Source organism: Magallana gigas, chromosome 6, assembly GCF_963853765.1.
Source record: "Magallana gigas chromosome 6, xbMagGiga1.1, whole genome shotgun sequence".
NCBI lineage: Eukaryota > Metazoa > Mollusca > Bivalvia > Ostreida > Ostreidae > Magallana > Magallana gigas.
In genome coordinates, this window is record NC_088858.1 from 23,120,820 (window position 1) to 23,146,395 (window position 25,576).

The window sequence follows — 25,576 nt, forward strand, 5'->3', positions numbered from 1 at the left end:
CTCTCCAGTCTGATATTACGGATTCCTGAATTCTCGTTTCTAACGATATTTTGGTGAGACTTGAGCAGACATATTTGGAAACACCGAGTAAACAACGTGAATCTCGGCCAAAACAATCTACATCCATCGAACATATAGGTTGAAGAAAGTGGTATTTTGAGTTATAATTTGAAAAGCGAAGATGCCGGCTGCTCCGAAGCAGAAGTCTGTGAATCATGGGGGAAAGAGGTCTGAATATCAGGATAAGGAGAAACCAACCCAGATTCGATTTAGCAACATCAATGCTGCTAAGGGTTTGTTTACATCTATCTTTCTATGGTTTTGAGGTGTAAATAGCCATGTTTTTAATAAAATAGAAAAACTTGAATTTGACACTCTATCATTTATGGTCTTAAGGAAAATAATGCAATTTTGAACCCATGGGTTCATTATTTGTATTAATCAGCTGAGCAACAGAATGTTCCGGAAGAAACGTGCGCCGTCATGTCTTAGTTTAAGGATTTTGGAGATGAAAATGTCAGTATCATGGCATGTTCATAAAAATTCCATATTCCTACAATTCAACACTTTTACTGATTAAATCTTTCAATGATTATATTAATTGTCTTGTCTGTTTATAAATAAACTTTTATCACAAGGAATAAGCCTATTTTTTTAACTGAAAGCTGTTGTAATAAAATGGGAAAAATAATAACAGACCTGACAAGGATATGAAACAGGGCCCCTGACCTCTATTCAGGTGCTCTACCAACTGAGCTATCTGGTGCCGGTACCCAAAGTCTGACCGTCACATTCCTACTCACTTAAATGATTTTCGCCCTCAAAGATTACCCCATGCTCTTCCCCTGGCAGGAGTTAACCTGTCAATTCCAGGGTTGGTCTTGACACCAAATGTAACGGGATGGGAGAGACCAGAATGGGATTCAAATACCATATAGCTCAGTTGGAAGAGCACCTGACTACAGATTCAGGGGGCCGGGTTCGAATCCTGGTCTGGTCCGTCATTATTAACTATTTAATAATGTATAATTCACATAGATAATAATTATTATTTGTTATCCCATCGCAAGGGGATAAGGCAATGCTGAAAGCCTGAATGTTGGTGTGTTAGTGTGTTTCCTAAAAGCCCTCATTTGCAGATTCCATAAGCTTTGCATGCTTCTTAAGAATAGAGTTAAGTCAAAGCCTATTCCAAATTATTTCTCAATTCTTGAGCATGCTGTTGAGATATCCCATTTTACTATAAAATTTATAAAGATTTTTAAATTGTGTGTATGAAATAACAGTAGAAAGAACCATAGAACACATAAACAAACAAATACTTAATTTGATTAAAAACACATCCCAGAAAGATTTCCATTTCAAGGGGATGCTCCAATTTGCAGTGCTTTTGTTATGTATTAAGTAATTGCTATATTCCCCAATGAATATGCATATTTTTATGGAATGATTTAAAAGTTGTGATTTTGTTACATTGATAGCTGTGGCAGAGGCTGTAAGGACAAGCCTTGGGCCAAGAGGCATGGACAAAATGGTAAATATTTGTTTTGAAGACCAGCAAGCATAACTATCTTTAATGATCATGATATCATGAATTTTGTATACTAATTAAGCATAATGACAAAAAGTTATGAACTATAGAATATCAGGATGTGTTCACAACTCCTTTCTTTTGTATATGAACTTAGTGAAAAAAATAATGGTATAATTTGAAATAGCTGAGATTTCAACATTAAAAGACTAAATTAGAGGGTGAGTGAGTGCCATATAAAAAATTGCTTTACTTTAAGTTTATAAATACATATGTTGATATTACAGATTCAAGCTGCTAATGGAGATGTTACAATCACAAATGATGGAGCAACTATATTGAAGCAAATGCAAGTTTTACACCCAGCAGCAAAGATGGTAAATCAATTCATTGGAAACTAAGTTACAGCTCTATCCTCTAATTTTCCTCTTAAGAATTAAATGACTCAATATTTATTTTTGTGCATCATTGCATTGATATGTTATTGACAAATCTGATGTGTCACAGTGTGTAAATTGTTTGCTGATAATCCCCTTTGTTCCTTAGTTGGTGGAATTGTCTCATGCACAAGATGTTGAGGCTGGAGATGGTACTACTTCTGTTGTGGTCATTGCGGGAAGTCTCTTGGAGGCTTGTGCCAAACTTCTGTCCAAAGGTTTGTGTTGGGTACTAATCTGACTGTAAGAGAGAAAATTAGGCCATCTTTAAATGACAAGCAATATTCATATGAGTCAGTAACCGTTTGCCTGCATTTCTATTTGATAATTTATTTGGTCAATTATAATGTTCGAATGTTTGAATTATTAACACAGTTGAAAATTGATGCCTCAGCTATTATTATGGATACATTGACTTGTTAGACATGTTGAAATAAAACTGGTATAATGGCTGTTAATTTCTCATTGACAGGAATACACCCAACAAGTATATCCGAGTCATTCCAAAATGCGTCTGAGAAGTCCGTACAGGTTTTACAAGAAATTAGTACACCTTTAAAGCTGTCAGACAGAGATTCCCTGTTGAAAAGTGCATCAACCTCTTTGAATTCCAAGGTAAAGAAGAAGCACTTTCAGAGAACACACTGTGCATTGGTTTAGAATCAATTGCAAATAATATTTATTGCTTACATTATATATCAAGGAAATACAGTATTTGCCAGAGATTGATTTATTAACATGATTCAGTGCATTTTTGAATGTAACTATTTGTACATATTTTTTTAAGATGTCAATTTAGAGGAAGCTGGTTTCTACCATTCAAAAACACTAAAATAGGATACATTGCCAAATGAAATATTTTTATGACTCCCCTTTGAAAAAGGGAGGGCATATTGCTTTGCTGCTGTCTGTCGGTTGGTAGGTCCACCAATAGTTTCCATTCATTTTCTTCGCAGAGGTAGCACATATTGAAAGGAATTTGGTATACAGATGTATTATACACTCTAATATCTAGGTCAAGTTTGATTTTGGGTACAATCGTGCATTTTTTGACAAGAGTTATTATGCCCCTTTGACTCGGAGAAAAATTCCAATTATTTGCATATTCTGTTAATTTTCTTTGCAGAGGTTGCACATATTAAAGTGAAATTTGGGATACAGATTCATCATGATAAGTTCGATTTTGGGTACGATCAAGCAATTTTTACAGAGTTGCACGCCTTGGACTATAAAAAATTCCAATTATTTGCAGTTTCTTTTCATTTTGCTTTGTTGATGTTTCCCAGGGAGGGTTTCACAAACATCTTTTGTTTAATATTAAGTTTTTAGATCTTAAAATTTCTTTTTACAACATCAAAGGCCAGTGTTTTTTCATTGCCTATGCAGCTATGGCACATCGTAAGTAGTGCTGAAACGAATACCATAAATCAGTATTCGAATATTCGTGAGTGCTATTCGATTCGTATTCGAATATTCGTAGATGTCAAAGAAAAGGTATAAAGTTTGTATTACTAAGTGGGTGTATGTGTAGACTGCTCAAACAGGTCAGTTCGAAGTTGACACTTAACTGCTTAACGCATAAGTATCGATTGAATTGGGTGTGCATTTATTTTTTAAGCAAATAATAATATACTGATATTTTTTTAAAATTTCCTTTAAATAGAATCAAAAGATTGATTACTTATTTAATAATATACTACAGTCCTGACTCCTGTGTGAGACCGATACCGTCGGATACGTAACTTCGTCAGTCAGTCCAAATATTTCCGCCATGTTTGATATAGTATCAAAAAGAAAACTGATAACGCTCATAGTTCCGGAAATGTTCTGTTTATTTGAAGAAAAAAAAATTATATCGAGGTATCTTTTAAAAAAAACTTTCGATGTACCTTTCAATATTAACTCTCCGTAGCTCACACTCGTTCAAACATTTAAGCAAAGTATTTCTTCAGCGTCTGTTATGAATTGATAAATCCAGAATGTTTGTCTCCGTTCGATGTAAACCATGCTTTTACTTTCAAGGTAAACAAGCTTGGCGGAGGAGTCTATTACTGGGTTAAGTAATAGATTCTACCAAGCATGGCAGTCATAGATGGCTTGTCTTTTCTTTCGTTCAAAGTAAATTTTTCAGCTTCTCCTTTCCATATTGTAACGAAATAGCACGATGCAGCTTAGTTTACAATGCTTAATATGGGTGTTAGACATGTGATCGAATATTCGAATGCTAAATATACCGTATTTTTCGGGGCATATGTCGATGTGGGGCATAGGCCGAATTGCTATTTTTTTTAGACAAAATTCAAGAACAATTCTTAGACTAGCCGAATTGGGGGATAAGCCGATTTTTAATTGATGATTACTATAGTGGAAGTATGACTGCTGAATAAGGAAGTCATCGTATTAAGTATGTACTTTCAGAATATCGATGTAGGAAGTCAAATGAGTAATTAAAGTTATTTAAATTGCTTAACATATATATTTTAAGCAATTTTAAAAAATAAATATGTGTTTTGTGGCTGTTTGGTCTTTTCCGTATTCGTCGGTGTATCGTTATGTATCGTAATTTTACATAGTGTAAATTTGATTGCAGCACCAACCTCTGTGGTTCTGTGTGGTAGAACTAAGTACAATGTATAATATTTTACCAAACCTTTTATATTTTATTAATACCTTATTGCTAAATCTCATTTAATCAAGTTATACTTTGAAAGCTACTTGTAAATACGGGGTATGGCGTCCATTAGCTCAACACATGGTTTCATATTCAAATAGAGTTATCCCCCGTAATCGCTATGAATGAGAAAACGAAATACCAAACATAAAATATTTAATTTGTGTTCTTTCCATTAATTAATTTAATAGCGACTTGCCGTTATGCAGAGAAGTTGTAATGTTAAAAACACAGTTAATGCAATGAAGTGTAACGGTGTACACTACGCTACGTGCCCCCAGGCTGTTTTTAGTCACGGGTTTTACACCTTTGTATATACACACGACACCAGAATACCGTTATTTCATCCAACAGAAAATTAATTGTAAAAACACAAAGCATTTGATTTATTCTACACCCATTGGCCAAGACCAGTGATTCCCACGAACGCAGACATGAAGAATTCACAAAAATTCCGTCATATTACATTCTACCCGGTTTCGTTTTCTTTTTTACTACGCAATAATAGTTTCCAGGGTTCATACACGAACATGGGAAAAAAATTCTTTTGATTGGGATTGTAAAGAAATACCTCGTACAGTTCTGTACATTTTATTACTCACGATGTCATTACAAAAATTATCAACGGGACAACTATCGAACAATAGTTCAAACGGATGGAAAAAAACCCAACCCTCATAATAAACTGCTACGGATAAAAACAGTGGATTTTATATTTTACTGTTAAATTTTTTTTAACTTTGAGTCTAAGAATAGCCAATCCCGGGGGATAGGCCGGGGCTCGCTCATCGGAGAAAAAAAATACCGGCCTATGCCCCGAAAAATACGGTACATTTTTACTATTCATTCGCGAATATTCGAACATTCGTTTCAGCACTAATCGTAAGACAGTTGGTTAAATGCTACTTTACTTTCAGGTGACTGAATAGAATCTACCCTTCAAGTCGATTTAAAGTAAAACCTTCACAAGCTTTTTATTCTGATTGTCAAGTGAAGGTCTTTGCCCAAGAATTAAAAAAATAGATTTTAATCGGACTTTTTACTCTTGAACTGCCTACCCAAATAAATGATAAATGTTAACATAATTCATCAGGAATCGTTTGTTTCTTTGTTTTAATAGGTAGTGTCCCAGTACTCCAGCCTTCTGTCCCCACTGGCTGTAGATGCTGTGATGAAGGTAATAGACCCCGCCACTGCTACCAATGTGGATCTTCGAGATATCAAGATTGTCAAGCGCTTAGGGTAAGGAAGACTTAATCAAAAGGTTTTAGATCTTTTAGAAAACTTGTCTAATTTTCATTACATACTCTTGTTTGCAAAATCCATCACAAAACCTTCTCAAAATATTTTTTAGATTTTAAATGCATTTCGATGATAAGGATGGAATAAATGAAATTGAGAACTTATTTTAATTTCTCATGATTGTAAATGTTTTACTTTTGCAGTGGGACCATTGAGGACACAGAACTCATTGATGGTTTAGTGTTCAACCAGAAAGGAGGGGGACAGGGAGGTCCAAACAAAGTAGAGAAGGCCAAGATTGGACTCATCCAGTTCTGTATATCTCCCCCCAAAACAGATGTAAATAGCCTTTCACTCTTACATTTGTAAAGTATTTCAGATCTTTTGTCTTTTTATTAATGAAAAAAAATAGAGTCTAATTCAGACTAATATTTAAGAGTGTAATGGACATTATGGTTTATGTTTCTTTTCTTCAGATGGACAATTCTGTCATTGTATCAGACTATGCTCAAATGGACCGTGTTCTAAGGGAAGAGAGGCAGTATATTCTTGATATTATTAAGAAGATCAAGAAGGCTGGGTGCAATGTCCTGTTAATACAGAAGTCTGTTCTGAGGTAAATAAATCATTCATTGGAAAAGTAGAGCTCAATAAAAGTACAGAGAGTGGTGATAATGGTAGAGATTCCTTTATTTTTTTTACCTTGTGTCTCAATTTCTAATTTGGGTGTTTTCTCAACAGGGATGCTGTTAGTGATCTGGCTCTTCATTTCTTGGCAAAAATGAAAATTATGGTTGTCAAGGATATTGAAAGAGAAGATATTGAATTTATCTGCAAGGTAAATATGTTTAGATATCTATGTGTTTGAGCTACATGTGCATTTATCTCGAACTGAAGCAGTTTGTTTCTAGTTGTCAAATACTTCATAATGTGAAAAGTGGTGTTTTTGTTGAAATGCTTAAAGCTTAAGTACAATGTAATGTTTAATGATGTTTTCGTTTTGTTAATGATATTTTGGATTTATCAGAGTATTGGATGCAGACCTGTAGCCAGCTTAGACCACTTTTTACCAGAGAACCTTGGAAGTGCAGACCTTGTAGAAGAGGTTCAAACAGGCTCTAGTAAAATTGTGAAGGTAAATGATTATTTGTTCTTGTATATAAGTTTGGGTTACAGATAGATGATTAACTTACATTTGAAGCTTTGTGATAAAAAATGTTTTATATTTCAAATTATCTTTACACTGTTGTACTTAATGCACCATGTAAAGATTAACAGTAACATGTAAGTTAAAACAGTAAACTTAAAAACCAATTACCTTTTACTCATAATCATTTATTATCTATACAGATTACTGGAATTGCTAACCCTGGCAAAACTGTGACAGTCTTAATACGAGGATCAAACAAATTAGTTCTAGAGGAAGCCGACAGATCCATTCATGATGCTTTATGCGTCATCAGATGTTTGGTCAAAAAAAGGTAAATACATATACATTTACGATACTTCAAAATCTACACTAAGGCCAAAAATAAAGTAAGTGGCATTGAAACTAGTAATGTGGAAGCATTTTGGGGCAGTGCTTTGAGAAACTTAGCAAATAATATCTTGTGGCCAAATCAATGGAAAGTCGTGAATGAATTCAACAAGCCAGTGATAAAAATTGCATGCACAGAGTATGTGACCTTTCTGTATAGCATGGTATCTATTGGAAATGAATTTTACAGAGACTTATCTAAACAGTTTTTTGCTGTCTCTGTAATGTCATTTTCTTTGCCCATTCTCTAAGTCATTTAATAAATTGTATAGTTTGCAGACTTGATGTTCAGCAATGTACTTGTTTGTTAATCTGACTGAGTTAGATTTGTGTGATATTTATCATTTTCAGGGCATTGATTGCTGGTGGAGGGGCGCCAGAAACTGAGCTGTCTCTGCAGTTAAATGATTATGCCAACACCCTGACAGGAATGGAGCAGTATTGTTTCAGAGCTTTTGCGGAAGCATTGGAAGTTATTCCCATTACCCTTGCTGAAAATGCTGGGCTGAACCCCATTGCTACAGTGACAGAGCTGAGGAACAGACACGCGGAAGGAGAGAAAACGGCCGGTATCAATGTCAGAAAGGTACAGACACCGTGTACAAAATGTCACAAGCTGAAAGAAACATGTTCATGTAGTAAATTTCGTTTTCAATGTGCAAGCATCCTTAAATGTATAATTATCAGTAGAAGCAATTTTACCTTTTATATGCTGGGATTAATAAATCCATGTGTTTGGCATTAGCACAGGAGTTTTTATCAACACCATGCACATTTTTCTGTTTTCAGGGAGCAATTACCAACATTTTGGAAGAAAATGTAGTTCAACCATTGTTAGTTAGCACTAGTGCTATTCATCTGGCAACAGAGACTGTCAAAAGCATAATGAAAATTGATGATATTGTAAGTATATGCACATTTACATTTTTTTTGCCTGAATAAGCATATGTTCTCAAGTTTTATGAGCAATATTATTCCATTGCACAAATTGTATCATCCAAAGAATACTATTACTCAGAAATAAATTGGGTTGATCAATCTCATAGACGGTTGGTTTCGCCTTGCCTCGCCATCTATAAGATTAATCAACCCAATATATTTCTGTAGTCAGTCAGTAACATACCTAATAAGTGATTTGTTTTCCCGAGGACTATCAAGTGACCTATTTTTTCCCAAGTAGCGATGATCTACACAAAGCCTCGTCCAGGATGCCTCCTAACATCTTGTCCAATTGTAACTCATTTAAACTCTTCAAATTATCAATCCCACTTTTCAAATACTCTTTAAAAATCTTTGCTCAAGTCATATTTACTTACAATGATTTGTTGCTATTCAAATTTAAACATTTTCTCCCAATTCTCTGCAGAGATTTGAGCAAATTTCGAAGCTGACATTTTTTTCTGCTCCAGACACAACAATGTGATGACAAAATTCAAAGGGCAACTTCTCTAATTATTTTAAAGAATTTCAAAGGGCAGCTACTCCAAATATTTTAAGAACTTACAGCACACGGGGCTCTGTATTAAATAATATTAAATGTCGAAATAAGTAGCCAAAGCGTCGGCCTTATTACCCATTATTAATTCTCGCTGAACTAACAGAGATATATGAGGCAGTCACATGTAATGTTTAAACCAATGAAAGTGTGACATTTCAGTCCAAGGGAAAACGAATGTATTTGGATGTGTTTGTGTGAGGATGTACATGTAGCTTGTTGGGACAAAGTTAAAAGAAAATTTAAAGGAAATGTCGAAGTTTGCATTCAGTGATATTATAGTAACCACATTCATTTTAAAAAATTTGGTTGATACATTTCTTCTCAAGATACCTGTATCTGATACTAATTAAGAATATACAATTGAATCAAATTCAATGTGCTAGTAACAATGGGACATGATAAATGAACCAGTTAATTTTACTATTGAACATAATAAATGAACAAGTACCGGTAAATTTTACAAGACTTAAAAAGAAATTCAAGGATAGGTCCAATCTCACAGTTTACTATTATATATGTATCCTTGTTTAGAGTGAGGTTACTGTGGGCTTGTAAAGTTCAAGATAATCACCTATGATTTCCTTTCATGAATGAATGCTTCATTTTGGAGTGCTCTCAATTAGAATGAATTGCATCTTTTTTAAGACATGTACATGTAAATGTATATTACCATACACAAATGTGGTGTTACCTTCATTTGAAAATGTTGCCAGTCGTGATGTAAGAAATGTATTACTTGTGTGTAAATATGTATTTGTTGTTACTTTTCAGGTTAACTGTGCAAGATAAGAGGATTGATAGTGTAGCAACTCATAGTTCACTGCCCCCGCCAATGTTATTTATGTGTCTGCAGGACATCTCTTGACTTCAACCCCTGGAGTATATGAATAAAAATGACTTCGATGAAAAAGGCTTTATATAAATTATCCCATTGTATACAATTGCTTGGAACAAACTTGAGAACAATTTTATAATAAAAATGAGTGATTTGATATGGATTTTCATTATTTACATTGAATGGGAAATTTCTACGGAAGAGATTTGAGTTAGTATTGTATGTTGACAATATATATCAGTACAGACTACAGTGTACTTGTACAATGCACTTTTTGATGACATAATTATGTATTACAAATACACAATAATGTTTATAGATAACCTAACTTGTTGAGTGAAAGTGAATAATCTATGAAATGAATGACAGCGTATTAGATGTACCCCTATCGGACATCCTGATTGATAATAACACATAGACTATGGGACGAAATTCTGGTTAAGGTATTCGATGTATAACGACCACATTTTGTACTTTACAAATGAATGGTCCGATTTTCCTAATCATGATATCATTTTAAAGGTTTTATCAAATTACAATACTCCACCAAAGGAATTTCCAAAATTTTGATTATGATCCAACTAATTACACCTTGTATTTTGCATTGAAGTCTATGGGAAATGTATATTTTATTAAGATATTGTAAAAAATAACTTAAAATTCTTAAAACTCTCTTGGTTAATACACGCATAAACTTTCTCTCTATTAAAATATGCAATAAAATGAATCATTTACCGCAGATATTTTGACGAAATTAAAATTTTCTTTTTTTCATCAAGGGGAGATAACTCATTAAAAAATGTTAAGCTGCAAAATGACGGGTGTCGTCAGTCATGTGAATTTGGTTCGTTTCACTTTCATTGTTATCTAGCAATACATATTTAACTATTTTAAAATGATTCAAAATTGTTCAATATCCCTTCATTATACATTGAATACCTTAAAAGAGATCAATGACCAGTAGAATATTTTAGGGTCATGACACATTATCTCTAAGTTAATGGTATATACATATACCTATTTACTGGCTATAAGGACAACTGCAAATTTCTTGTTCCCTGAGAAGGTACATTTGTAAATACTTGCATTTCCTGAGCCAAGGGGAAACAGTGGCTGTCTCGGAACAATAAACTTGCTATCACCCTTAGCCTCATAGCTAGTAAGTTGGTACCGTATATTATTAAACTGAAGAAAACTTTATTTTTGGCATTGCAGTTTGTTAATGGTTAACAAGTTCAAGTTTATAAAGTGACTCCAATAACACCAAAAATACTGAGATTAAAAGCAAGGAAAAGTAAATGCTGTCACTCTATAGTTTTATTTATTTGTTAGTTTTCTATTGGTTTCATCATTGTCAATGGTAAACAAGTTCTAGTTATTGGACTTTGAAGTTTATAAAGTGACTCCAGTAACACTAAAAATGCTGAGATTAAAAGCAAGGAAAATAGAATGCTGCCACTATTCAAAAACTACACAGAGGTATAATAAGAAGTGATAGTGATATGACAGCATTAATTGTGATTGCTGTAAAAGCAACAGCAGTTCAATAAATTAATGCCATTATGAACTTAATGACTATTTAAAACATAGGTTTCATCTGAATTGGAATCGATCAGCAAAATTGATAATGTGCAACCACAATACTTGCCTACATCAAGTTTGATCTCTATCGATTTGGTATAGATGTTGATTGCCAATATATGAGCTATATGCCCTTGTTGCCTCAATACCTTAAAATGATTACAATTTGTCATTGGAGAATATTTTGTGACACCCAACTCATACAAAATACATTCTGTGTTGGTTCATACAGGTTTAAGGTACCCCACTAACCCTAGACTTGTACTTTTTAAGACACTACATCACAAGATGGCGATTTAAGGTACTTCACTACACCAAGACTTATGCTTTTTCAGATGTATATCGTAACAGCTCAGTGGTTAAAATATCAGGCTTGTGAACCGCAGGTCATGAGTTCGAATCTGCCTGGGGCTTTTGTTCATGTTTACTGAATGAAATTTTTAAAAGTATCATTTTTTATCTAAAATTGCACTTTTTTCACCTATTTGACACATATACTTCTTATCCATCATGCTATCTATCATAATCAAGTTATTTTCTGCTGATTTGAGAAACTATTTCAAGGTGTAGTGAGGTACACTGTCCCTTAAATATTTTGTGAAACTTTTCATATCTTTCGATTGGGATGTATAATGTTGTAGCTCAGTGATTAAAATACTGGGCTTAATCTGAACCGCAGATCATGAGTTTGAATCTGCCTGGAGCTTTTGCTCATGTTTACTGACTTAAATTTTCGAAAATGTAATTTTTCATCCAAGATTGAACATTTTTTTGCGTATTTGACTTAAATATCTTCTTATCAATTATGATAAATATAATTGGTATAATATAACATTATAAATAATTCCAACAGTTTGAAGAAATTCCTCTGTAGATGCATTTGTATGCCCTCAGTGCTAGAGAAGTTGACCAGTTGGTTACTGAAATAATGATAAATATAGAATTTTCAAAGTAATCTTTTTTGACTGTGGATACATCTGCAGTTTTATTCTTTGCAGAAAAATGCCTGCAACCCACATGAACTTTTATTTGCATGTATCTTTTGGATATAAATTAAGGGAATGTTTAATTTATGAAAGAGTGCTGATGTTTTGAGGAAAAAAATGATATCTATATATACAAAGCAGTAGCATTCCTCTGACAGAATCTTCTAGAAAGGTAGAATTTAATTATCATTTAAATTTTGAATTCCAATAAGGATATGCCCTTGTGATAATGAAATTTGTCTATGGCCTCCATTTGGGAGTATCGTAACACATCGATAATCGCATGACTGTCAATTCAGGGGACCATGCGAAGTGTAAAAGTGGCATTTACTATGCTGTTTCATTTAATATAAAATTTATATCATGATATATCAATAACTTTACATACATGTAAAATATTTGGTAATAACAGATGCATCCTTTCATGAACGTTTAAATCCATTGATATTTTCGTAAATGCGTAATGACCAGAATGACATCTGTGCATGAGGAAATAACCTGTTGTATCCTATAAGCTGTTCATGTATTGGTATATAAATTCCCTTTGCTTTGTTTTGGGAAATCAAAACAAAGTTCACTTCTATCTACGTCAAAGAGGAAAAAGAAATATCCTGGTTTTATTTTTATTTTTGTGATCAATACATGAAGTGCAATATTTAACAAAAGTCATAGATTGTTGCATAGAGATAACACTCTTACATTTGAGACCTTTTCAAATCCATTCCAAGGGACATTATCTTCTTTAAGGCCATTGCAATGACTATTCCATAATAACTATATGTATTATGTACTACATGTATATCCATTGCTTTTTTTTCTTTTTTAATATCCATGACTTCCAAATAATAGCAATATTTTAAAATACAATATTTATGGCATAACCTCTTGAAATAAAGGACATTTTATTCATAAAGATGAGTATTATCGTTTCATGCAGATTAAAGGTATGGATTTCTAATTCCCAAACGTTCACAAGAACTTGCGCAAATTAGATCTGAATGGACACTGGCATATACATATAAATTTTCTACAAACAAAAGGTACCAAAGTACAAATTATACATACTTCTCTTGGTTATCAATATATATTCTAGACTTACTCTTACATTTTTTTTATCAGATACCCTCATTTCATCTCAAAATAGCTTTGAAAAGCTAAGAGAAAGAACATGGGTGAATAAAGCAGATAAGAGAAAAAAAAATGGATATTATAAAAGTACAGCCTAAAATTTGTAGCATAGTTTTCCAAAATTGAGAGGTTTTTAGAGATTATGGTGTATAAAAATTGTTGTTCAATTACAATACCAGGGTACTGTGGTTTCATCAATATTCGTTGAATACCAATTTTCGTGGATTTCTTTGTTGAGTTGATCCATGAAATTAAATGTTCATTGAAATGCAATTTCTATTAGCATTTTGTATTGATAGGGTCATTGGCCACGAATTTACGTATCCTTGAAACTGTGATTTTCACATTATCCACGAAAATTGATACCCTTGAATATTAATGAAACCATGCACAGTATATTTCAGTTGAAACATTTCAATATGCATAATCTCTACTTACTTCTCCCATGTTCTTTTCACTTTCTACAAAGCTCTTAATTTCTTCATAAAATCTAAAACTTACATAATTGTTCTAATGATCAACGGTAAAAGAATCAAAACATGTATATATACACTATACAGTGTATATATATACCTGTATTTTTACATGTAATACTTTTGTTTTAAAAAATTACAATTAAAATCCAATATACAGGTATTGTAAATATTCCAAAAATTACAATGCAATTCATTATTAATTTTTGTGAGACACGCAATATAAAGACTAGTATCTTGACTGAATGGAATACATACATTTTATGGGTTCATCTCTACATATATCTATGATTTTAAAAAAGCCAGCAAATAGTGGTTTCACATTAAAACACATCTTCTTTTTTCAAGGTCCATGAAACCACAAGTTAATACATGTATATAACATAAAATGTACGTAGTACATGGAGCAAAGCTCTATAATTACAACATATTTATCTACGGTAAATATGGAATGGCGAAATGACAAAAGAATACACACAACATCAGAAGACGTGAAAAATGAGCTTGATTGTGAGGCAACTTGTTGTTACAATGATATACACACATGAAAATGAGGAGCCTGTTGGACTGTCATCTAGATATCACAGGTATTCCTGACCCAAGCAAAGTTTAATACTCTTCTTGGCAAGCCAGGAGATATCTATCAATTCCTTAGCGACTCTCATTAATATTACAAGGGACTCATGGCTGCTTCAAGCAGGAATTCACACAATGTGCCATACTAAATTACATGTAACAAAGTATGTCAATTATTAAAACAAATACTTGTAGGAGGCGAAAACATTTCAAGAAATACTGTTTATCTTGTAAAAAAAAAGTCAAGCAATAAAAGAACATCACCACTTCCTAATTCCTATGTAGTCATATCACATGATTTACAGACTAGATCTACATGGCAATATGTATATATATTGCAAACAAATTCAACAATCTTTGTTCAACTCTTAGTTATTCCCATTCACATTCTTGTAAACCTCTCAGGTGACTGCACGATCAGTTCCACTGCATTTTTATTATGACAATTACTATTCAAAAATCAGATATACGATAGGTAATATTACAAATACTGCTACTTATAAATACAAAGTTATTTTCAGTGCATCATCATCTGGAACCCACAGTCAGTCTTTCTTACTACACTGTAATTGATTGTTGGCAAGTTCACTGAACTTATTTCCTTAGTTTCATGTTTATTCATTATCCTCATTCAACCAATGAGAGAGGTAAGCTCTTTATATAACAAAGGTCACGTTTAACATAGCATGCTACTGTTCACGGGTTTTTAGGTTGGTGATCGAGATTTCCATCACAAAAGTGAAGGAGCTAATCAGAATAGAGCATGAAATATTCATGATAATGAGAGGTTTAATGAGTTGCACTACCCTATATATAGTCATCAAGTACTATGCAAGACTGGCCTTGGGTTTCAGACTTGTGCATATAAAATTAAGAATACAGCTTTAAACATACATGTATATATGCCATGCATTTTTAAAGATTAGAAAGTAGAATGTTAGGAAGTTGATTTAAAAAAATAGTATGCCTTAGTACTTCTATTTACATGTATATGCATAGTCAACAGAACTGTGAACATGCCAATCTCCGTCAAAAAGATTCATTTGAGCGTGATGGGACTTGAATAAAAATCAAGGATGCAAATCCACAATAATTAACATTCAAGAGCAAGAGTACATGTAAAAGTTGTACTGATACCAGTCACATGATTAAGACAGGAAATGATTAATTCAGTATCACAAACACAACACCACTTTTACAACACCACTCTCTGTATACTTCTATAAAGTGTGTGGAGATCAAACGTCAAAATCTCAACCAATTTTGTTCATTTTAAAATCCAACCAAATTTGTGAGTTATTACAATGTAGATATACAAGTATGTTTTTATCAATTTTTTGAAAACTGACAGTCGTTTTGTTATACGGCGAATTAACTTATACATATCGATTAAAAAGACTGCAATGTTTAAATGTAAACTTTACATGTATAACGTATCTCACATATGTACATGCACAATTAAATTATGCATGTAAGATACGATTAAACGACAATTTACAACCCCTTTACCTATTTTCTTAAAAACCACTACAGAGATCAAACAAAAATGAAATCAATTTTTGAAATTTTTTACATGCATATCACTGTTTCATATTTTTAATGTACATTGCCAGTTGAATTTTTACCCTATAGAATTGTGTTAATGTTGTTGCACACAAAATGTTTAAAGACACAGAGCCACGTTTCATATATGGTACAATACATCACTATAAAACAACTTATTTTACTTTATCAGTGCAAAAAATGTAACAGATGTTTGATGTACTAACATGTAATAACATCATACAGTCTTGTGACAAAGTGTTTCTATATAGGGCACTAGTTCGGAGAGATATAGTACATGCGTACGGATACAGCAGTAGGGTTTTGCACTAATGACCTCTCTATCAATGAACTTGCACTAGTTACTAGACAAACAAAATATTTGAACACTACTTGCCCTCCGGTATAACAATCAGCCGTTTCCCCCCACATGTATGGTCTCATGGTATAAAGTCCACATTGTCATCAGATCATGTACAATCTAACAATACTTGACATTTCTTTCGTTTTTTTATTATCTACGAACTTGAATGTAAATAATGACTTACCCTAGTTAACAGTTAAAATTATTTCATGACAGATAAAAGAAAAATTTCAGTTTATCAATGCCCCCTTTCAATATTTGCAATGATTCTATTCTCAAACATACCAGGTAATAATTGAATATTGTTACAAATACTAGTATACAATATAGAAAGGGTTTTTCATTTAACTTTTGTTGGTTATTTATCTTGTAGTCTCTTTATATACCTGGGTAATTTCCCTCTAAATAATACTGATCAAATCTGGTATAAACCAAAATGTGAAAGTGTTTCTTATTACTTTGTGTAGCAATTGCACATTATCAGCAAATGGGAAAACAAGTTGAGATAGATCTCTTTTTAAAAAAAAAAGGCTCTAGATAAATGAATTCTGTATAAATAAGACACACAGGACATAAATTACTGGAAATCAATAAAACAATAATCTATACAGACAAAAAGGTTCCTAAGTGTAGGTGAATATCAATACAATTCATGATAAAAGCTATCTCTCATTATGCCGAGATAAGAGCAGAGCAGGGGTACCAGGAAAGTGGCACCTATCGACACCAAGTAGTACGTAATGAATTTCTGTGGCACCTCCGAACCTTCGCTTCTCTGGGCCTGTATATCCTTCTTGTCAATTTTGTATAGCCTGCACAGAAAATGAATAGCCATAGGTTTCACAATGGCTCGTATGGCAGCTAGGATTAATACTCCTATAACAGTTCTCAGTAAACTGAGATAGACCCAGTTCCAGGTGAGGGGTGGTATCGGATAGGGCTGGATCTGTCTGGATTTGGTGAGCCAGCCTAGCTGGTAGAAGAGCCAGTATCCAGATGTCACACCTCCACAAATGCCATGCACATTAGCTGTGTCAGCTCTAGCAGTATTCCAGATCTTCTGTTTGGGGTAGACCCAGCAGAATAAGAAGTAACACCCTACAAAGACAAGTGGGCCAAGTGGGTGGGTCACAATTAGAAGGTCCAAGTCATGAACCCAAGGGAGGACTGATGGGATGATCAGGCATCCAAAAGCCACCCCTGCTAACACATCCTAAAACAAGAAATAAGAAAACTGAATATGGCATTTTAAAAACTGCAGCAAATGGCTGCAGCAATTACAATAAGGAATACATATAGCTATTATCATGGCGAATTACTAAATATAATACATGTACATGTAATTAAAACATAAAAATGCTGAGTGAACTTGAATATTTTTCCTTCATAATGATGGACAAAGGTCACCTTTTAAAGACCTACCAACTTTTTCATGTACTTTAATTCTAAAATATTGGTTTACCGTACTTGTACCTTTAATGAACTGTTTTACACATACCAGTAATCTATTTTTGTAGCGGATGAACTTTTTTACAGACATTCACTGATATGAATAAGAACATTTACATAACAAATAAGTCAACCAACTACAAAATCCTCTTTTCTCCCCGGAATTTGTGCATGTCTATAGCAAACAAGTCCCGGACTGTACAACCCTAACCTATTAAATATTTAATCCTTCTGACATTTACACAGTCAATTTATGAGAGTCAGAAGAAAACCTACCAATAAAGGTCAATTGTTAAATATTTCAGCTTTATATGACAGACATTTTTTAGGAACACAGTACGATTTCACATCGTAAAAGGATATCATCTTGTTCCCTTTCCCTTAAACTTTTTTCAAATGCAAAAAAAGAAGGAAAGAATCATACATACACGCATCTTATGAAAAAAAGCAAGGAGAGAAAAAAGTACATGTACATGTAATCATGTATGTAAAAAATTAACATCCTTATTAGTTATTAGCATGATCAGATGTACTCATCATTAATTACATGTACATATCTAATGACATACCAGAACTGTGTGCATTCCTAGATATATTCTGCTGCAACACACCAGAGACATCCATAATGTGGCACACACAAATCCAAATACTAGGGGTATCTGTTGTATTAAGACAAAACAAAAACTGTCAATGAAAATGTAGCATTACATAACATCATTACATTTTTTTACTAACATACACTCTAAATGTATATAAATGCAACTGTTAGTATAGAAGTAAATCATAAGTTTGCCTCATGCCCTGAATATGATTTGAACATCACCAAAGAAAAAAAATAATTGTGATTTTACACCACATGTTGAACAGCGAATGTAAATTGACAGTTTTCAACTTTTCATCGGCTTTTCCCATAGGTATCTGGGATGGAAGTGGGGGAACATAATTACCGTAAAAGTAGAAATAGCATTAGTGCATTTTTCATTCCAAAAGCTTACCAGAAAAGAACATGAAGGAAGGGGGATAAATGAGGTTATAATATGTGATCAAAAGATTTATGAAAGAATGAGAGTTTTATCCAATTAGTTGTGTGTTATCCATAATCCATCCCCAATGGCTAGGGTGTACAAACTCCATAGCTCATCATACTCTGTCACTTCAAATCACAAATGAAAAAAAAAAATAATCAAGATGTATTAAATGCAGATCAAGTTTTCCTTTTTGATACATTATAGAGTATGGAGGAATTATAAGGAAGATGTACTGTCCATGCAAGGATGCATGTAACAGAATCTCCCTGAAGTGATAAATTGTATGAAACAAAGGAGGCTTTTAAACAAAACAATATAACTGAGTTTTCATTTGTTTCAGCATCCTTTAAAGTAGGTTACATAGGCTCATATTACACATTTCAATTGTATTAAATATCACTCAAATTGTGCCTCTCTTACTAAATTTCACCTTAACTGCTCTTAATTTATAAAACATAATAAACAGTTGTACATGTACTTCAATGTGTACAGAAAGGATAATCTTTCCTTTATAAGAGATTGTCTTTTTAATAAACCTATTATAGTTTTTTAGCCCAGCTATAGGACTCTGTGCGTGACCTACATGTATCTATAACTGTATACATACAATGTCTTCGGTCATAGTTTAAAGAACAACTTAGCTATAATTCTTGTTTTTAAACATCTTAGCTAGCTATGTGTCCGATTCGGTTTTCTTAACACCATAAGTAAATAGATCTAACTTTATTTTAAATATGCTAACCAGCCTGAGCATGTAATGTATCAAAAAAAAAAAAAAAAAAAAAAAGTTTCGATCATTTGAATCACAGGTGCTTGTCTGTATGTGCATACCTTTTAAAAAATTCTATTACACTTCATACACATGATTTCTGGTTATGTCTGTGACTTCATGCAGGAAAATGACAATGACGAATTTAAAAAGATTGATATGCATATAATCTTATTCTCCATATCAGCAAATTTAAAAAATGACGGCTAAGGCATATTTGCAAGCTTTCATGTCATGAGAATGCATCTTAGCAAGAATTAGTCAAATCTCCCTATTAGGTGTGGTCAAAATGAAGAAATTAATTTACACAGTACTTGACTTAGTACTTATGCACTGCACATACAAACAAATTGAAAATAACAAGTAAATTTGTTCAGCCAATAACGGATGGATTTTCTGTTGACTTTATTGGTACAGTAAGGTTGGGTATGATCCCTTGTTGTGTGAATGGAATAAGCTAGGTCTTGGTATGCGTCAATACTGATCAATACCGTATTCTGAAAATCTCCATATAAATAATTATATTTTCATGGAAACTGATTATCTTCTACTTAGGTATTCTTGCATTAAAAACCATTAGGCATGCTCAAATCACATGAAATGCAATTCCACTTAAATTTCAACAAATTTACATATAAATTATGTAAAACTGAAAATCATGCATAATGCACATGGTGGCAAAAACTGAACATTTTTTTCTAGGTCAGACAGACACATCAGGCATTAAGCTCCACTAAGAAAAGAAATGAAGTCAGCATGTATATTTAAAGATCACGTGAGGGAGACATGCCGTGTTCATCAGATGATTATATACGAGTAAGCCTTCTGACAATGTAAGGGATAGGTATATATACACCACAGCGTACTCTAACACACCTGATGGGTCAACAGTTCAACTCGACCACTGTTATCTCTTTAACAATGGACTTTTTACTTATCAGAGATGATTATATACTTCATTCTATTGAATGAATTTGAATCATTGGGGGGGGGGGGGGGGGGGGAGAGATAAAAATATGTAGACAAAACAGTTCATTGTGGAAACAACCCGGAAAATTTTCCTTTGCTAGTTTAGTCTACTCAAGAGATATATGGTGCATACATATATTCAACTGAAACTTAAAATACAAGTGAGTCATAAATATACAAGTATATTGCCATACACAATTAATCATTCAGTTTGTATTATTATGTGTACAAACAGTTTTCATCTCTCTGTGGCTATGCACAGTGCTACAAGCACCTGTTGCTACTGGCCAGTACCCTGGTATTTAAAAACACACTATTCATCTCCTACGACAAGCTTTTACTGTGACACACTGCACTCAATGAACATTATCATTACAAAGAGAACAAACACTATACTCGCTAGGGATGGGACGATCCACCGATGCACCGGTGCATCGCGGTATTTATTTTGACGATATTTGGATCGATACATTTACTATTAATACAACGATACCTTACTGAACTTTTTTTATTTTTCAAAAATATCCGAGCTTCATATATCGGCTATTTTTAGTCCGCGCGCCTAATATGAAAGTACAAAGATGGTGGAAAACCTCGTAAAGTTGTCAAAACTGTTAGGAAGCTAAATATGGAGTGTGGAAAACTTTTGGAGTTCTTTTTTATGAAAAACTAGTGTACACGAGACTATGTAAATTGTGCAACGCTCATTATGAATATAACAAAATAACTTTGGACATACGGTAATACATCGGCAGGTTGAATAAATTTTAAACTTTTATTCATGTTTTCATTTAATTGCAATGTATCTTGATATGTATCGTATCGCATCTCATGTATCGTGATATGTACCGAATCGGCTCAGTACAGTATCGTCCCAGCCCTAATACTCGCGTGCCTTAACAATGAATCTAATATATATTTTATACTTTTTCTTTGTATTAACAGTACCAGCTGACAGCATGGATTGGATTCTGCCGTCATGCAGTTTAGTTACTCCTATAGCATGATCATTTATTCATAAAATATAACTGTGAGGTAAATGTCCTTGCACAGGAGCTCTTATCACAGATTCCATTTGTCCTTCAAGATAGTCCATGAAAATCTTTAAATGCAGGAAGTAATATTTTTTTATAATTGCCAGTTTAATAGTACAATGTACCACAATGCCCTAGTGTGCCATATGTTTCTTGGCTAATCATGAAATTACTATATATTCTATCTACACATAACCATGCAGATGGTTGCTGAACAGAATACTATAAAATAATGTATTACCAGTACCACGATTTATCATTATACTAACAAGTTTATTAGCCTAAGTATGTGCAGTAGTGGTAAACACTGTAGATGGGTCTATTATTCAGAAATACACCAAACAACTACCCAGTAAACACAGGTGGAACCATGAAAGTAACTATTAATAGATTCTTTGAAAAATTTGAAGTGGCTGGACTGGTGGTGGCATAGGATAAAGAGAAGACAGGGAGGAGTTCTACTATTGCTTTCTATTATACTGTAGTGTACAGTACAAGGAAACACAGAACTTTATTGCTGCTAGGTTAAAGATCTTCATGTCTTATCAGTGCGAAGTTTAAAAGGCATTAGTACATGAAGTATGTAAAACATTGATTAATGGGTTCTTATTATGCCTAAAATGTTATTTGAATGTCTATATATGTAATAGGTGCACTAATTCGTATATGGCAATTTCCAAAGGGATTCCCCATGGGCATTGGCTGAGAAATAGATTCTAACATATATATGTTTCACTTATTTACATGTCTGATCATTTACCTGGAGCTAAACCAACATTCAGTATTATCTTTTGGCCCTGACAAAGTCATTAAGTGTAGGTAATTATTCCAACATTTTACAAGAGATATATATATAGTTAGCTGACACAAATAGATTTTTTTCTTAGTCTACATTGAAAAAATAACAATTACCGGGTATTCAGTTTTCAATCAAAGAAGATTTCTGTTCCAATGCTCCTAAATGTCGCAAATGCAATAAATAAAAATTTAAAAATTCCCAAGCTGTTAAATACCCATATATATCCATATTCATTACTATGGAATGATGATCCATGGTGTTTAAATACTTCAACATAATATGTTATACATTGTAGTACAAAAATAGATACCAGTACCGGTACCTGGAAACAGGACAATCATAGTGACAGACCTTTTGACAATGTCTTCCTCTTTCATCATGCTCTAGACTTAATATCATTTAGTTAGAAAACTCAATCTTTAATATGTGTGGGGTTTTTTTTTGTACATTTACCAATTGGGAATGGTATCTATATACCTATGCAGACCCCATATCAAACATTCTTTTCTCCATTTCCCTAGAGACTATCAAACAAAAAGGACTTCAATTCATATTAACATATATAAGTATATATATAATATCTTTCACATTAATTAACAATTCCTATAACTATCATATTCATATATGCATATTGTAGATTCCTTATTAGTCCCCTACCGGTTTTCACTGGAGGGGACTATAGCTTTCCTCTGCATCCGTCAGTCCGTCCGTCGTCTATCTGTCTGTCTGTCCCACTTCAGTTTTCCACACTTTTTTCTTTATGCGTTTGAGGAATAATATGAAATTTGCTGAACAGCTTCAAAATGTCAAACTACAGATCAAGTTTACACTTTTGTAGCTTCTGGTTGACATATTTTTGAGAAAATTAATTTTTTATATTCCAATCTTTTTATGTTCGGGTTCGATATTCTGCATAACAGTGCATTGTTTTCACAATTTCCACAAACCGGTAGGGGACGTGTATTGCTTTTGCATTACTCTCAGAATGCTTGTTTTTTACACAATTTTTTAATTCCGTGATTCAAATGTTTTGTCTCAAATCATGGGAACATAAAATCATGACGGAAAACTTTTATCTTAGTTTCATTATATAATTACATCTGTTCTAAAATTAAAATCCACAGGATGTGCTTCTCACTATTGATCACGGATATTCATTCCTTGCATTTAATTAGGAATCTACGGCATTCAGGAAGTGTTTCTGAATTTCACACATTTCAACTAATGTTTGAAAATGAGTTTGCCTGATATGGAACTTTAAATAAAGCAATTACAATACATGTAATTTATTAAAAAAGACTATATGGCTTGGTAGTAAATTTAGTAGGCTGGAGATCTTGTACACCTAATTAATCTCATTCATGCCATGCATGTTATGATCACACCTTTGAACATTTGGGAGTTACAACCTGAAATAAGATGACATTCATGTCAAACTTTCTCCTTACCTCATAGTATCTATGCAAGAGGATAAGAAGACTGAATGGTATAACTGTTCCAACAGTCGCATGTGTAGAAGGCATTCCATATTCTAAGCTATAGCGGCTCTCTAACTTAATCACTGGGGGAGAAGCTGGGCGAGGCCAACATATAATGTCTTTTAACGCCTGCCCTGCCCACATTGCAACATGCCAAATAAAGGCCATCTGTCGCATCAGAGTTCCATCAAAATTCCAATGTACGAATGGAAAAAAAATTAAATAGAAAATCTCATTTCCAAGACTTGCGCCGAAATGAAAAAGGATGAAATACAGTTTGTTAGTAATCTTAAACGATGACTTTCCTAAATCCTCTTCTTCATTTTTTTCTTTCCCGTGGGCCTGATTAGGAGAGACCGAGCCATTTTTCTCTTGACAATGAATAACCTCGTCAACAGTATATCCATTCTTCACATAGCCATTTGACTTCAGAACATCTGAAACTCCAGCCTCTCCGTTCGCTTTACTGAATCCATTCCTAAGACGAACAGAATCTGACTGGCTTTGCTGTGTACCGTTTTCTATTTTTTTGTTTTCATTTGCCGTATCAGTATCAGAGAAATCTACACCACATCGTTTTTGAAACTCTGCAACAAGTTCGGGACTTTTCAGATAATTAAAAATTTTCGTAACTCCCTCCATTGCTATATTGTAGCCGTGTTCGTATCCCACTTTCCGTAATTTACTCAAAAAGTCGCTTTTTCATTGATGAATCCATTTTCAGCCCACTTGCCTTTTTATCACTCCGAACTCCTTTCTCGACTGCTTTCGTCTAAAACGGAAGTACAACGGTGACCTCTATTTCGTTGTATTGAAGAAAGATAACTCTGTACCAGTATATAGGGTGATTTAACCATGCATCGGACACATACCTTGGATCGGACAACTTTGTTTATAAATATACAAATAAATGTGCATGCGCTCATGTGTTGTTTCGTATATTCCTGAATTAGAACAAATGAACTTTATCATTATTAAGAATTTGACAGTCACATTGTCAAAGAAATAGCAATATAGACATCGTAAAATGACATCAAATACGCCATTATTGAAAATTTAGTTACGAAGATTTTACACTAAAGCATGATTTGAATGTTGTGCGTTTGATTGTAAATTAGTGAAAATGCACTCTCTTCGTAAAATAATTAAAAAGAAGTAAGTTTTGAAACAAAATTTGATTAAAATAAGTCCAAGAAATTTGAACAATTAATGTCAAGGTCATTATTGCACCATAATTTCACCATGGATCGGACACAAATTAACCATGCATCGGACAGTTTTCACTGCATGATTTCTTCTAATAATATGGAGATTATGTGCCCATTTCTTGTGATATACTTTAATTGTGAAGTAAAATAAAAATTTAAAAAAATAATTGATACAAACATTTTCCTCAAACCACTTAAAAATCGAGTTTTACGGACACACCATTTTTAGTCCAAAGTTCCTGTAGGAGCTGGCACGATAAAGAACCCCTTATGATAAATATTCCTTTAAACAGAAGCACTAGTCTTAATTCCTATATGTATATTTGAGGATTTACATTAAAAGAAATATGAATAGCAATTGAATAAATTAATATTTCCGAACCTTTGTATTTTTGCATTAAAACAAGAAAATGTTGTTATTTTTAATCTCTACTGCACTGC

General features: G+C 33.3%; 2 protein-coding genes across 2 annotated transcripts; one reads left to right on the forward strand and one right to left on the reverse strand.

The window, feature by feature from the left end:
* Positions 1-40: 40 nt before the first annotated feature.
* Positions 41-9,908, forward strand: LOC105334189 (T-complex protein 1 subunit delta). Its single transcript, XM_034469936.2, has 14 exons — positions 41-293; positions 1,482-1,534; positions 1,819-1,908; positions 2,078-2,186; positions 2,441-2,583; positions 5,760-5,881; positions 6,085-6,220; positions 6,358-6,497; positions 6,623-6,719; positions 6,909-7,016; positions 7,232-7,362; positions 7,770-8,004; positions 8,208-8,321; positions 9,688-9,908. Exons 1-14 carry the CDS (start codon positions 182-184, stop codon positions 9,703-9,705), a joined length of 1,608 nt encoding a protein of 535 aa, XP_034325827.1. The 5' UTR covers positions 41-181; the 3' UTR covers positions 9,706-9,908.
* Positions 9,909-12,929: 3,021 nt separating this feature from the next.
* On the reverse strand, positions 12,930-24,745 carry LOC105334190 (sphingosine-1-phosphate phosphatase 2). Its single transcript, XM_034469935.2, has 3 exons — positions 23,898-24,745; positions 18,420-18,509; positions 12,930-17,614 (listed from the first exon to the last, which is right to left on the reverse strand). Exons 1-3 carry the CDS (start codon positions 24,567-24,569, stop codon positions 17,042-17,044), a joined length of 1,335 nt encoding a protein of 444 aa, XP_034325826.2. The 5' UTR covers positions 24,570-24,745; the 3' UTR covers positions 12,930-17,041.
* Positions 24,746-25,576: the final 831 nt, after the last annotated feature.

Bases quoted from the DNA above. Each gene is read 5' to 3' on its own strand.
- LOC105334189 (XM_034469936.2), top strand. From the start codon at position 182: ATGCCGGCTGCTCCGAAGCAGAAGTCTGTGAATCATGGGGGAAAGAGG. The intron at 6,498-6,622 runs GTAAATAAATCA...TTTTCTCAACAG, and splicing joins ATACAGAAGTCTGTTCTGAG to GGATGCTGTTAGTGATCTGG. The intron at 7,017-7,231 runs GTAAATGATTAT...TTATCTATACAG, and splicing joins GCTCTAGTAAAATTGTGAAG to ATTACTGGAATTGCTAACCC.
- LOC105334190 (XM_034469935.2), bottom strand. From the start codon at position 24,569: ATGGAGGGAGTTACGAAAATTTTTAATTATCTGAAAAGTCCCGAACTT. The intron at 18,510-23,897 runs GTAAGGAGAAAG...TTAATACAACAG, and splicing joins TCTTGCATAGATACTATGAG to ATACCCCTAGTATTTGGATT. The intron at 17,615-18,419 runs GTATGTCATTAG...TTCTTGTTTTAG, and splicing joins TAGGAATGCACACAGTTCTG to GATGTGTTAGCAGGGGTGGC.